Consider the following 15,056-nt stretch of genomic DNA (forward strand, 5'->3'; position numbering starts at 1 on the left):
TTAGTTGGAGTTCATGGTGTCTTTAATCCACTTAACGAACTCACACAGGTTGGTGTAGACACCTGGCCTGTTGCGCTGAGCACAGGGGAAATCACCCCAGGACACAAGGCCCTGTAACTTGCCATTGCAGACCACAGGACCTCCGGAATCGCCCTGTGAGGGAAGAATGGAGGCACAGAAGGAGGCAGGGGTGTGGTGAGGTCGATGGAAGGAGGAGGAGCAAGACATTCAGTACCATGCATGAATGCAGAAGGGACACGGGAAGCAGGTGCAGACAAGGGTGAGAGGGCCAACAGGATTGAATGTAGGTAAAACAGATGGAAGTGGAGAGAGAGAGAGAGAGAGAGAGAGAGAGAGAGAGAGAGAGAGAGAGAGAGAGAGAGAGAGAGAGAGATCAGTATTTTACTTCAGATTCAGTGTGTAGAAAGCCTACCAGCCAGACTCTAGCTAACACCACAACCTCCTCCAGCTCTGACTCTGCTTCCTCATCTTCTGCTTTCTCCTCACAAGATGTCTAATCTGTTTCCTCTCTCTCCCCTTTATCTCTCCATCCATTTGTCCATCTGTCCATCCATCTATCCATCCATTCATCCATCCATCTATCCATCTATCCATCCACCCATCCATCCATCCATCATCTATCACTGCTTCCCTCCTTCCCTCTCCCCTTTCTTTCTCTCATTCTTCCTTCCCGCCTGCCTTCCCTCTTTTCCCCCCTTCCCATCTTGTCTGTTCTCCTTCCTGTTTTTTTGTTTTTGTTTTGAGTCATGGTCTTGCTATGTAGCCCAGGCTGAACTGGGACTTGTGATCCTCCTGCCTCACCCTTCTGAATAACTGGGATGATAGTCCAGGCTCAGGTGCTTTCTCAGTGAGGTTTTGTTGTTGTTTTTAAACCTTTGCATCGAATTTTGAGAGTCCATCAGTTAACTTCTCTGAGCCTGTCAGCTAAGGCTCACAGTAGCTGCTGGCTGTGGTAATGAGCAGATGCCTATAAGTAATATAACCCAGAGCCGGTCCTTAGCCACCACAGCGATTTTAGTAGTAGTAGTGTCAATCTTGCAGGTGTTGACCATTGTTGCTGTGTATGTATGTGTGCACACCAATGTGCATGCACATGTGGGGGTCAGAAGACAACCTCAGGTATCACTCCTCAGGTACTGTCCATCTTGGGGTTTGAAACAGAATCTTTCCTTGGCCTGGAGCTCACTGATCCACCAGGCTGACTGGCCAGCAAGCCTCAGGGATCCACCAGTCACTACCACAGCTCATATATTGCTTTCTCCAACACAACTTCTGTGCCCAAAACATATGGATTCCTTTCTTTCCATTCTTTGAGCCAATCAAACGTCCCCATTGCTGCCTTAAGACTTTTGCATAGGACTTTTCTGTTTCCTTAGCCTGTGTGAGACAGGCTCTAGGGTGTTTACAATCTCTACCTATGTATGTCATAAGGAAGCCCTCCTTGTGACCACAGTGAAGACTTGTCCTCGTGTGTATTTTCTGGTGACTCCTTATAACTTTCTGAAAGAGCCCTACTTGAAAAGTCTCTTCAGCATAGGTTTTTAAAAATTGTACTGTACATTTTTAAAAGATTTGTTTTCATTATGTTAAACCAACGGTTCTCAATCTCCCTGATGCTTGGACCCCTCAACCATGAAATTATTTTTGTTGCTCCTTCATAACTGTAATTTTGCTACTGTTATCAATTATAATGTAAATATTTGATATTTAGGATGGTCTTAGGTGACCTCTGTGAAAGGGTTGCTTGACCCCCAAAGGGGTTGCAATCCACAGGTTGAGAGCCACTGTGTGTTAAACTCTCTCTCTCTCTCTCTCTCTCTCTCTCTCTCTCTCTCTCTCTCTCTCTGTGTGTGTGTGTGTGTGTGTGTGTAATTGTGTGTGGGTATATGCATGGGAATGAAGGAATGAAGGTGTCAGAGGAGGCCAGAAGAAAGTGTCAGATCCCCTGGAGCTGGAGTTACAGATGTGGGTGCTAGAAGCATAACTTGCGGTGATCTCTGGAAGAATGACCCGTCTCTTAAGAGCTGAGGCATCTCTCCAACCCTGACCATAGAATTCTGTGTTTTATGTCTGCTTCTTCAGCACTTCTAGCAATGAGGCCTATTCTATATGCACTGAAAGCAAGTTTTCCCTCTTCTTCCCTCATGGCATTTTATTAGCATTTGTTAGAAAACTGTCACCTAACACATTCAGTTACAATGACACATTACATGTTTGAAGATGCCACGTAAATAGAGCTATGATAGCTATTCTGTAAAGGGGGCCCCTGAGGTGCAGCACCTTGTGACCCCTACTTAACCACAGGGAGCAGCCTCGAGTTCTCCTCCCGACCTGCACTGTGATATATATATATGGTAGCTGCTGCATGTCTAGCAAACTGAAATGGATTTTTCAGGATAAAAGGCATCATGGGAAACAGGGTGTAAATTGTATATTTATCATTGTTACAGATTAACTAAATTCTGGAAAATGTCACCTGAGAACATAGAGAAGCCACATATATTGAATTAAACAAAATATAATATTAATGTTAGTTTCATATCCTTAGTTATTTAATTACTCTTTTGTGGGGCCGGGGCTAGAACTCAAGCCTTGTAGCATGTCATGAAAGTACTCTCCCACTGAGTCACACCCCCAGTCCCTCACTGGGGACTCTAGGCAGGCACTCTACCACTGAGCCATGCCCACAGGTCATCACTGGGGGACTCTAGGGAGGGGCTCTACCACTTAACTACACCCCAAACTCATTTTTTACTTACTTTGAGATAACGTCACCCAGGCCAACCTTGGACTTACTCTGTCCCAGGCTGGCCCTTTCTTCCTAACTCAGCCTCCCACATATCTGAGATGACGAGCCACGCCTCACTTCTTTTTGGTTTTCAAAAATTGCCTATATGAAAACTGAAAACAAAATGCGGATGCTCAATCTGTGTAAGCCTCATATAGAACAGTGCCCTGGAACAGGAGCTCTGTGAAAATACAAGTTCCAGTGCTCAGGATGGCTCTTGAGGTACTGCGGAGGGGTCAGTGGTAAAGCTGCTTGCTGCCAAGCCTGGTGGCTTGAGTCCAATCCCTGGAACCCACATAGTGGAAGAAGAGAACTAACTTCCATGTGTTGTCCTCTGACCTGCACACACACACATACACACACACACACACACACACACACTATGATATATGTGCATAAATAAAATAAATGTAATTTTCTGGATAAGTGGAGTTGCATCCAGCCCTTACCTGGCAGGAGTCCCTGCCCTCTTCATCACCTGCGCAGAACATGGTCTTGTCTATCTGTCCTGGGTAGGAGTTTTTACACCTCTCCTCACTGAGCACAGTAATATTCAGGCACTGGAGGACTTTCGGGAAGTTATCTGTTAAGCAAGAGAATCAGGATGAGCAGAGGACAAGAGAGAACATAGCCAAGCATGGTGGTACAAACTTGCTGCCCAAGACCTAGGCAGGCTGTGACAGGAGCATACACAGTTCTAGTCTGGGCTAGTTTCGGGTAGCCTGTGCTATGTGGGGAGATTCTGCTGGAAGAGCAGGGACTAGGAGGAACCAGGATACTTACTGTGGCTGCTGCTCGTTGTCCCCCAGCCAGACACCATGCACCTGGTCCCCTCGACGGCACAGTCGCGAGCAATTTCGACGGGCTTCACTGAGTGAGAGTCATGGATTTTTCTGTTCATTTTGATGAGCATGAGGTCATTGGAGTGGCCAGGGTGGGAGTAACCGGGGTGGGGGATGGATTTGATTCCCTGGAACATCTGCTGCCCAGACTCATAGACAGGTGACATGGAATGGTGGCCCAGACGGATTCTGAACACTCTAAGGGATAAGGCAATGGTCAGTCCCAGCCCAGCCCAGCACTCGGTCCCCCTATCAAAGGCAGTCTCAATCACTTCCCACTCTAACCCATCCTCAACCCCAATTCCACTCATCTTCAACTCAACTTAATCTCACCCCCAACCTCACTCCTTCCCATCCTCATCCACAACTCAACCCTAGCCTCAATCCCAACTCCTCCCTCCCCCATTTTAAACCCAGTGCCACACCATCATCAACCCTAACTTGACACCTAACTTTATCAGTTTCTGTCTTGTGTGCACCTCCATCCCGCTCCCAGTTCCCTGCCTATCTGCATCCCATCTTTCACACCAACTGCAACCTAAGTGTGTACCCTCAGGAACAGTCAGCATGAGCGTTTTTCAACCTCAAGTCTAACTATGTGTTGTCTATAATCAAGCCATCCTCAGCACCCAATGTAACCATTCCAGCAGTGCGTGGAAGCACAGGCTTACAATCTCAGATCTTAGGAGATAAAGGCCGGAAGACTGAGAGTTCAAGATAATCCTTGGCTGCATAGCTAGTTTGAGGTCACCCAGGCCTACATGAGTCCTTTTCTCAAAAACATCAAAATAATGATAAAACAACAAATCAACCCAAAAGTGCTTAGCCATCCCTCACTCCACAAACTAGCCCAGCTACACCTTTTGTCTTATATCCATTCCTGGTCCCAACTCTGTCAACTCTGCCTCTCTCTCCACCCATCACAATTCCTACTAATCTCCATTCTGGAGCCAATCCTAAATTTACCTCACCCTAGGCCATCAATGTGTGCCCAATCCCAACCCTACTCCTTTCCCTACCCAAAACCATGTGTGTGTCTCTCAACCTCCATTCAACTATCTATCCCCATCTCCGAAACCAGCCAGGTTCAATCCCTTTCTTGACTCTAACCATCCCAATCTCCAATCTAAGTCCTACCCCCAGCCCCTTCCCAACCCCATCTTCATAGATCCTAATTCCAGCTCCATACCAAACCATTGCATGTGTCTATGTCTTTATATGATCTTTATCACCTCTGCCTCTGTCCTAATTCATTTTTCTTATCTCTATCACAATCTTTTTTGTCTCTGTTCCTTTTAGTTTGTAATTTCACCTATCCTTACCTCCCTTGCCCAGATCAGCTCTCACCAGTGTCGAGATCAGCTCTTCCCCATGCTGTTGTCCTCATCTATCATTCTGTCCATCCATCTTTCCATCTTTCTTCTAAGTTCCCATCTATCCATGAATCCTCCCACTCATCTATCTATCTATCTATCTATCTATCTATCTATCTATCTATCTATCTATCTATCTATTCATCCATCTACTTATCCACCCACCCACCCATCCACCCATCCGTCCACTAATCCACCCATCCACCCACCCATGCACCAACCCATCCATCCACCCATCCATCCATCCATCCATCTATCCATCCACCCACCCAACCATCCATTCATCTACCCATTGACTCATCCATTCACCCACCCATCAGCCAGCCAGCCAGCCAGCCAGCCATCCTTCCCAACACCTTCTCCAGTTCTGTCCTCTCCTGCCCCCATGTCCCCAGCTTTCTTCCACCCTCTCTTCTCCAGGCACACTCACGGCTTTCTGCAGTGTGCTGCTGTGAGCAGCCACTGTGGGCTGATCAGCACAGCCCCACAGTACAGCTTGTTGGGCCCCAGAAGCAGGGCGCCCTGCCATGGCTGTGCATCCTTTTGGCAGTCTGACCCATTCACAATTCGAGAGCTGCTATCTGAACGGGTGTCCTCCCCAGACTTGGAATCCGTGCTGAGGTCTCTGTTGGTCCCAGAGGGTTCGGTTCCAGAGGGGTTGTCACAAGAGGAAACATCCCCAGCAAGAACAGGCTCTGAGAATAGAGAATGGGTGAAGAATAGGTCTAGAGGTGGGGTTCCGAAAGGGGCTTAGGCTCAGGAGTGCTCTTACAGTCAGAAACTGGGACCAATCGTCTGACTTGATATTCCAGGCTTTTAGATAAGGAGTCGGGACCAGGACTGTGGAAGGGAGGACAGGGATTATTGGAGATCTAGGGATATAAACAGTGCTGTAGGGGTGAGGCTAGGAGTGAAGAATGGGATCAGGGCAGTCAGGTGTGGCCAGATCTATAGGGGTGGGGTCAGAACTGTGTGGGCAGAGCCAGGACCACAGGGAGGGAGCTTGTAGAACGAGCCAAAACCACAACTCAACCACCAAGTTGGGATTTAGGACAGATAATCCTGGCTCCAGTGGGCTTCCAGGACTTTGTGAGCCCCAGGGATTCCGGACATCTCCTGGTAATACCTGGAGAGAAGGAGGGCGCCCTGGGGCAGACTCTTAAGGGTAAACCAGGCTTGAGCATTGAGACCTAACTTTCAGAAGTGGAGTCAGAAGCCAAGACCAGTAGCATAAGCCAGTCACCCCTTCTGGAGACTGGGGCACCAAGATGTCAAATTTAAGACCTGAGAGGCTGGGGACTTGGAATTAGTCTATGGAGATGTGAGGCAAGGTCAATTGGGGTGACAAGTCTCACAAAGACCCTTGACTTTGGAAAGGGAGGTGGAGCTAAACTCTGGAACCACTTATAGCAAGTGGGTGGAGCCTAGTGAAAAGGGCTCTGGGGCTGAAGCCTGGCCTAGGGATTTGGTGAGTGGGTTGGGTCATAGCCCTTGGGTGGAGCTTGGGGTGGGGGACAGGACTCTGGAAAGGCACAGTAAAGCTCACTTTCTGAATTCTCACACAGATCTGTATGCACTCTGTCCCCACCCCTCACTCCCCACAGGCTAGTCACTGTTCACTGTCCTGCTAACGGCCCAGAGAAAGGATGCCTCAGTGCTGTCTGCACCCACGGGCACATTCCAAGAACACACGCATTGTGTCCAAATGCACCTGCTCCCATGTGACAGGTGGTCTCTCAGGAGCTCATCCACCTGACCACCTGAGCGACAGGCAGGCATGTGTGGATGGCAATACCACACACACTTCTGTACCCAGGCCTGCGGACATGTCACACTTAAAGGACATCTGTATCTCAATTTCCAGCATGGCACAGTGCAAGAAAACCATTGCAATAGCTATGGTCAGTCACTTCTCAGTTTCTCGAGGCAGGGTCAGGAACCCCAGATACAGTGGCATGAGGACACATCCAGTGGCATTTGTAGGTCCCCAAACACACAGCCCCTCACCCTCACCCCACAAATGCAAAGCTCCAACTGTCGCAGGATCACAACTACAGTCACAGACACAGCTATGCACTTGGAAGGGGCTATCTGCAAACACGAGGGTCATGCACTTTCACGGTCAAGAGCCGAGCTGCACTGCATTCCAGACATAGACCCTGGGGTGCAGTGGAGACACAAGGGGCCAAATGTGCAGTAATATCTGCACCAACCTGGAGTGCGCCGCACACCCACACAATTGCAGTGCCAAAATGACCTGAAATGCATGGACACCCGACTACACACAAAGTCTCAGAGGGTCCATACCATCTGCCGTGCAGTCTCTTGACAGGGGACAAGGACACACACAAGCCAAGCAGAATCGCTCACACTTGTAATCTTCAAACTTGGGAAGCTGAAGCAGGAGGATTGCCTATAATTCAAACCCAGCCAGGGCTTCACAGTGAGTACTAGGAGAGCCCTAGTACTATAGAACTATAGTTTATAGAACCTGGGCTATAGAACAGGTTTTAGGGTGGCCTGGGCTAAAAAATAAAAATGAGATTATTATCAAGAATTAAAAATAAAGGGTCTGGAGAGATGACTCAGCAATTAAGAGCACTGACTGTTCTTGCAGTGGACCTGGGTATGATTCCCAGTGTCCACATGACAGCTCACAACCAGCTGTAACTACAGGCCCAACTGAAGCCTATTCTGGCCTCCTTGGGCACTGGCATATGTGTAGTGCAAAACATCTTTACAAATACATACATAAGATAGATTAAAAAAACAAACCAATAACAGCAAAAACATACAATGGCACACAACTACAATTCTACCTCTCAGGAGGCAAATATAAGAGGAGTAGCCACAAGTTCAAGGCCAGCTTGGTCCAAATAGTGAGTTCTAGACCAGCCTGGGCTACACAGCAAGACTCTGTCTTAAAAATAGTAATAAATGAAAAACATAAAATTTCCGTAATACATAAACAGCCATGAGGCCTACATTTAATTGTGTAACCACAGAGGTACAGACACACATTCACTTGATCCTAGAGACACACCCAGTACTCCACAGAGGCAGTCCTCCCCACACACTTAAGGGACCCTGGTTACCTGAGACCCCCAGAACCAGGGTTGTGATCAGGGTAGCCATTGCCCATTTCCAGGGGTGTCCTGCCTTTGCCATGACTGCTGCACCTGGTAAGAAATAAAGGCTGAGGTTAAGTGGTTCTGGAGAGGCCTAGGTGGTTCTGGGAGTGTGTTCCACTTTCATCACCATCTCTGCCTCACCATTAGCACTCAGGGACCGGCAGTGGAGGGGAGGGACTGTCAGCATCTTACAATCCCTGTAAGTGTGGGCAGCAAGAGAGGCAGGCAAGTGGGGTGAATCCAAGATAAGACAGAGCCAGATCAGGTTCCCTCTCTTTCCTTACCTGCTGAGACCCTGCCTGGGCCTCCCCTGCCACTTTGCCCCTCTTCCCTGGGCAGTGAGTGGTGGGATCTGGCTCCCAATATAGCTGCAGACTTCTCAAGCTGGCCTGAGCCTTCCAGCCACCACCTCCTCCTCTGCTCTGGCACCTGGTGATATAACCACCCACTGGTCCCTGGGGCACATTCCCAGGCAGTGAGGTTCCTGTCAGTCTGGGCCCCAGCACTCACTCTTCCTGCCTCCCTCCCCTCTACCCCCCACCCAGTGTTGAGCACCACTCCCTCCCTCCCTGGCCCTAAGGATGGGGAGGGGTCCTCAGATCAGGCTGGGTCCTCCTCATGCCTGGCATCTCGCCAGCTCCCAGGCACTCTTCCCGAGCAAGGATTTCTAATGTTCCTTTTTCTCCCCGAGTCTCATTCATTACAACTCCATGTCTCCTTTCTCATTCATCCAGCTCTGTTTGTAAAATTCTTCTACCTGTGATCTAGCTGTCTGCCCTTATGGACCTTTCAGAGTCTGTCGATGAGTCTCTCTGTCAGTGTGTTTCCCCTCATCTCTCTCTCCCTGTGTCTGTCTGCTTTTGTGTGTTTCTCTGCCCTTGCCTCCTATGTATCTGTCTCTCTGTCACTGATTTTCTTGGTCTCTGTACTGTCCCCTTTTTCTCCTTATGTCTCTCTCTTTTTCTCTGTATGCCTGTGTTTTTCCCTGTCTTTATCCCTCTGTCTCCCCATCTGTCTTGTCTCTCCGTCCCTCTCATCTTTATCTCCCTCATGTCTATGTCTCTGAATATTGGTTCTCTGTCCCTTTCTGTCTCCCTATATCTCTCCCTGTCATTCGGGCAGGGGAGACAAAGCCATCTGTAGAAGAAACCCCAGGATCAAATCCCACCACCTATACTAGGTCCCAGGCCAAGGGTCAGCAAGAGCTAGGGAAGCAGGCTGCCCCCACTAGGTGGCCAGGTCCAGCAGGCACAGCCAGACATGGATGACACAATTGGGCAGGGCAACCTGTTAATGGAAAAGAGGCCAAGAGCCAGGACCAGTGGTGGGTGGCTCCAAGCGCTTTGGGAAATGGGGCATTGGATGGGGAGTAGAGTGGCACCCCTCCCTGTCTGATCTTTACCTCCTGGCAGCCCCACTTGCCCTCTTCTGCATCCTGGCTGCTCCTTCTGTCAACATGCCCACTCTGATTCTTTAGGTCTCCCTCAGGGGAGCAGGAGCCCAGATCTGTGAACCTTGTGTCAGACATGAACTTTCTCCACACGAAGATGTGCAGATGCCAACAGAGGGGTCAGAGCCTGGAGTGGGCTCTACTGCATAGGAGGAAAAAAAAAGCCAAACAACAAAACCCACCTTGAGGTTTAATGCAATTAAATGGCTATAAAATCAGCCCCTTATTTCTCTGTTTTCTCTCACTTATATGGTCCTTATAAGTTCAGCTTGCAGTTGTTAAATGTTTTACTTTTAAAATTGCTTTATATTATATTTATTTACTAGTTTATGTATCATTTTATGTATTTTATTTGGTGTGTGTGGGGGGGGGGGGATGTGCACGCCATACTCAAGTGGAGGTCAGAGGACAACCTGCAAGAGTTCGGGTCTCTCTGTTCGTTATGTGGCTCTCAGAGACTGACCTGAGGTCATTAGGCTCAACAGCAAGTGTTTCACCTGCTGAATGGTCTCCTCAGCTCCCGTTTTTGTTCTCTGAGATAAAACTTCATGCTGTAGACAAGGCTGACCTTTCATTTTTGGCTAGGATTATATGTGTGAACCACCACATTTCAATAAAAGCCATTGGTGCTCTGTTCAGAAAGTCGTCTCCTGTAGCAATGTGCTCAAAGCTTTTCCTCGGTTTCTCTTTTATCAGATTCAGAGTATCCAGTTTTATGTCGAGGTCTTTGATACACATGGACTTAAGTTTTGCAAAAGGCAATAGATTCAGATCTATTTGCATCCCTTTATGCACAGACCAGCACCATTTGTTGAAGATGCTTTTTCCCCTCGTTACATAATGTTGGCTTCTTTGTCAAAACTCAGGTGTTTGTAGGTGTACGGATTTGTGTCTGAGTCTTCTGTTTGATTCCATTGATCATCCTGTCTGTTTTTATGCCAATACCATGCAGTGGGTTGTTACTGTAGCTCTGGAGTACAGCTTGAAATTGGGGATGGTGCTACCTCTGGAAGTTCCTTTACTTACTGTACAGGATTGCTTTAGGTATCCTAGGTTTTTTGTTTTTCCATATGAAGTTGAATATTGTTCTTCCAAGGTCTATAAAGAATTGTGTTGGAATTTTGATGGGGATTGTGTTGAATCTGAAGATTGCTTTTGGTAATATGGCCATTTCTACTATGTTAAATCCAAATGACCCATGAACATGGAAGATCTTTCCATCTTCTGAGAACTTCTTTAATTTCTTTCTTCAGAGACTTGAAGTTCTTGTCATACAGATCTTTCACTTGCTTGGTTAGAGTTACCCCAAGATATTTTATATTATTTGTGGTTATTGTGAAAGATGTTGTTTCCTTAATTTCTTCTTCAGCCCATTTATTGTTTGTATATATGTGGGCTACTGTTTTGTGTTTAATTTTTATTTATTTATTTATCTTATTTTATTTTATTTTTGTTAGTTAATCTCCTATCCAGCCACTTCATTGATGGTGTCTATCAGCTGTACGAGAAGTTCTCTGGTAGAATTATTGGGGTCGCTTCTGTGTATTATTATATCATCTGCAAATGACAATATTTGACTTCTTTCTACCTTGTATCTTCTTGGTCTCTTAGTTGTCTTACTGCTCTAACTAGAACTTCAAGTACGGCATTGAATAAATATAAGGAGACTGGGCAGCCTTGTCCTGTCACTGGTTTTAGTGGAATTGCTTGGTGTTTCTCTCCAGTTAGTTTGATGTTGCCTATAGGCTTGCTGTAAATTGCCTCCATTATGTCTGGTATGTTCTTTGTATCCCTAATCTCTCCAATACTTTTATCATGAAGGGTGTTTGGGTTTTGTCAAAGGCTGTCTTTGATATCTAATGAGATTATCGTATTTTTCTTTCAGTGTGTTTATATGATCTATTATATTGACTGATTTTTGTATGTTGACTCAACCCTGCATCTTTGGGTTGATGCCTACTTGGTCATGCTAGATGATCTTTTTGATGTGTTCTTAGATTTGGTTTGCAAATATTTTATTGAGTATTTTGGCATCTATGTTTATAAGAGATATTGGTCTGTAATTCTCTTTTTTGTTGAATCTTTGCGTGGTTCAGGTATCAAGGTGATTGTGGCCTTATAAAGTGAATTTTGTAATGTTCCTTCTGTTCCTTTTTTGTGGAGTAATTTGAAGAGTATTGGCATTAGCTCTTCTTTGAACATACGGTAGAATTCTGCACTAAAAACTCTGGCCTTCAAGGAGCTTTTTTTTTTTAAAGCTGGTTGAGTCTTTTAATGACTTCTATTTCCTTGGGGGTTATAGGTCTATTTAAATTGTATATTTGGAATTGATTTAACTTTGGTAAGTGGTATCTATCAAGAAAGTTATTCTTAAAGATTTTCTAATTTTGTGGAATGCAGGTTTATTAATCATAAAAGTGATTCTTTGCATTTCCTTGGTGTCTGCTGTTGTGTCCCTCTTTTTGTTTCTGATTTTATTAACTTGAATTCTCCATTTTTAATTTAACTTAGATAAGGGTTTGTCTATCTTGTTGATTTTCCCAAAGAACCAACTCTTTGTTTCATTGATTCTTTGTATTGTTCTCTTTGCATCTATTTTATTGATTTCAGCCCTCAGTTTGATTATTTCCTGCCATCTACTCCTCTCAGGGATGCTTACCTCTTTTTGTTCTAGAACTTTACATGTACTGCTAAGTCTCTAGTATGAGAGCCCTCTCATTTATTTATTTATTTATTTATTTATTTACTTACTTATTTATTTATATGTAGCTACTTAGTACTATGGACTTTCCTCTTAGCAGTGCTTTCATTGTGTCCCCTGTGTTTGGGTAGACTGTTTGTTCATTTTCATTAGATTCTAGAAAGTCTTTATTTATTTCTGTCTTGATCCAGTTTTCATTCCGTAGGGAGTTGTTGAGTTTCCATGAGTTTCTAGGCCTTCTGTTGTTTCTGTTGGTAAAATCCAGCTTTAATCTGTAGCAGTCTGATAGGATGCAGGGGTTTATTTCAATCTTCGTGGGTCTGTTGAGACTTGCTTTGTGACTAATATGTGATCAATTTGGGGGAACGTTCTCCTCAGAAGAAGGCATATTCTTTTATGTTTGGTATTTGTTAGGGCCATTTGGATTATAACATCTGTTAGCTACAATATTTCTCATTTTAATTTTTGGCTGTATGGCCTGTCCATTAGAGAGTGGGGTATTGAAGTCTTTCACCATTAATGTGTGAGTGTCAACGAGAGATTTAAGTCTTAGTAATGTTTCTCTTACATACGTTGGTGCCCTTGTGTTTAGGGTATAGATTTTAAGATTTGAAACATCATCTTGGTTTATTTTTCCTTTGATGAATATAAAGTTTTTTCCTGTCTCTTGATTAATTTTAGTTTGAAGTCTGTTTTGGCAGATATTAGAATGGTTACACCAACTTTAGTCTTAGGTCTGTTTGCTTGGAAACTTTTCCCAACCCTTTACTCTGAGGTAATATCTCTTTGATACTGAGATGTATTTCTTGTATACAGCAGAAAGATGGATTCTGTTTTAGCATCTACACTGTTGGTTTGCCTTTTTATTGGGGAGATGAGTCCACTGATATTGAGGAACATCAGTGATCAATGATTATTAATTCCTGTTAAGCTTTGTGTATTTTCATAGGTATAGTTAACCTCCTTGGGTTGTAGTTTTTTCTTCTAGAATCTTCTGTAGGGCTGAATTTTATTATGGAATGCCTTGTTTTCTCCATCTATGGTGATTGAAAGTTTTTCTGGGTGTTATAGTCTGGGTTGGCATCTATGGTCTCATAGAGTCTGCAGGACATCTGTCCAGGCCCTTATGGCTTTTGGAGTCTAAATTGAGAAGTAAGGTCTAATTCTAACATATATGCCTTTGTATGTTCTTGCTATTTTTATCTTATAGCTTTTAATATTCTTTCTTTGTTCTATATGTTTAGTGGCTTGGTTATTATGTTGTGAGGAGACTCTCTCTTCTGGTCTAATCTATTTTGGTGTTCTGTAAGCTTCTTGTACTTTTATAGGCATGTCCTTATGTTAGGAAAAAATTTAACTAAGATATTGTTGAAAATATGTTTTGGGCCTTTGAGCTGGGATTCTTCTATTCCTATTATTCTTAGATTTGGTCTCTTTGTAGTGTCCCATATATTCTGGATAGTTTGTGTCAGGTCTTTCTAAATTTAGCATTTCCTTTGACTGATGTATCTATTTCTTCTATCATATCTCCAATGTTTAAGATTCTCTCTTCCATCTTTTGTATTCCATTGGCCAAGTCTGCCCTTGTAGTTCCTGTTTGAATTTCAAAATTTTTCATTTCCAGAATTTCCTCAATTTTTGTCTTCTTTATTGCTTCTATTTCTATTTTTAGGTCTTGAACTGTTTCATTCATTCCCTTCAACTATTTGTTTTTTTCTTGACATTCTTTAAGGGATTTATTCATTTCTTTCTATTTTTTTCTTTGTGTTTTCCTGGATTTCTTTAAGGGATTTCTTCATTTCCTCTTTAAGGATACCTATCATCTTCATAAAGTTGGTTTTAAGGTCTTCTTCTTGTGCTTCAGCCATGTTGGAATATTTAGAGGTTGCTGTAGTAGGATAGCTGTGTTCTGATGGAGACATATTGCCCTGCCTCTTATTGATTGTGTGAGTAACACTGACATCTAGTCATCTGGGGTTGGGCTGATTTTAGGACTAGGTGCTAATTTCTAAATTTGTCTTTTTTAGGTGGCTGTTTGTTCCTTGGTTTCTGTTTCTTTTCTGGTGTTCTGGTTGATGTGGCTTGTGATTGAACAAGGGGTCTCCACCTCAGTTGGGGGCTAGGACACAATGAGGAGGGGGAAGGGAACTGGGGATAAGGTGGAGGGGGAAGAGAATTGAGGAGGTCCATTGGCCAGGCAGCCAACCTGGCTTCCAGTCAAGCAGGGTCTCTCCACCCAAGTTGGCAGCTGGGTCACAATGATGATGGGGAGAGGTGGGATTGGGGATAGTAAGAGGGCATCGAGAGAGTGAGAGAAGTCCACGGGTGGGTGGTCTGCCTGGAGTTCTGATAGCCAGTGTGGCCTCTGGTGGAGCAGGGGTCTCCTCATGAGTTGGGGGCTGGGACATGGTGATGAAGAGGGTAGGAGGACATTGGGAATAGTGTCAAGCCTGTGAGTACCAAGAGAATGGGGGAAGACTTCAGGCCAGCAGCCTTCTTGGGGTTACAGTGGCTACCCCAGATTGATCAGGGAGTTATTGTTTGCTTTTAATAATCCACTGAGTTCAATCAGTGCTGCCCACATGTACATGGTATGGGGCCATCCATTGGAGCACAGGCAATGTGCTAGGGACCATCCCCCACCACAACCTAGCTCTTTCTCCCTCAGCAGCTACAAACTGCTAACCGTGCCTCTACTAGAGCTAGGGCTCGGGAATGTCCCTCTATCCATGATGTAAGGCTTGATCTTG

The 15,056-nt window shown here is 45.0% G+C and overlaps 1 protein-coding gene across 1 annotated transcript; it reads right to left on the minus strand.

Annotated features, from left to right (window-relative positions):
• On the minus strand, positions 1–8,192 carry Klk5 (kallikrein related peptidase 5). The gene is made up of 5 exons (XM_021168089.2): positions 8,120–8,192; positions 5,455–5,719; positions 3,593–3,849; positions 3,259–3,392; positions 1–153 (listed from the first exon to the last, which is right to left on the minus strand). The coding sequence occupies exons 1-5, from the start codon at positions 8,190–8,192 to the stop codon at positions 1–3; spliced, it is 882 nt and encodes a 293-aa protein (XP_021023748.1).
• Positions 8,193–15,056: the final 6,864 nt, after the last annotated feature.

The sequence above is a fragment of the Mus caroli genome, unplaced genomic scaffold (assembly GCF_978045245.1).
Source record: "Mus caroli unplaced genomic scaffold, Mus_caroli_1 scaffold_8, whole genome shotgun sequence".
In the NCBI taxonomy this organism is placed as follows: Eukaryota; Metazoa; Chordata; class Mammalia; order Rodentia; family Muridae; genus Mus; species Mus caroli.

What these genes read in the sequence shown, in the direction of transcription:
- Klk5 (XM_021168089.2), bottom strand. Translation starts at nt 8,192, where the DNA reads ATGGCAAAGGCAGGACACCCCTGGAAATGGGCAATGGCTACCCTGATC. An exon ending in CCTGGTTCTGGGGGTCTCAG is followed by an intron (nt 5,720 to 8,119) that starts GTAACCAGGGTC and finishes CTCTATTCTCAG; the next exon opens with AGCCTGTTCTTGCTGGGGAT. An exon ending in GCAGCACACTGCAGAAAGCC is followed by an intron (nt 3,850 to 5,454) that starts GTGAGTGTGCCT and finishes CTTATCCCTTAG; the next exon opens with AGTGTTCAGAATCCGTCTGG.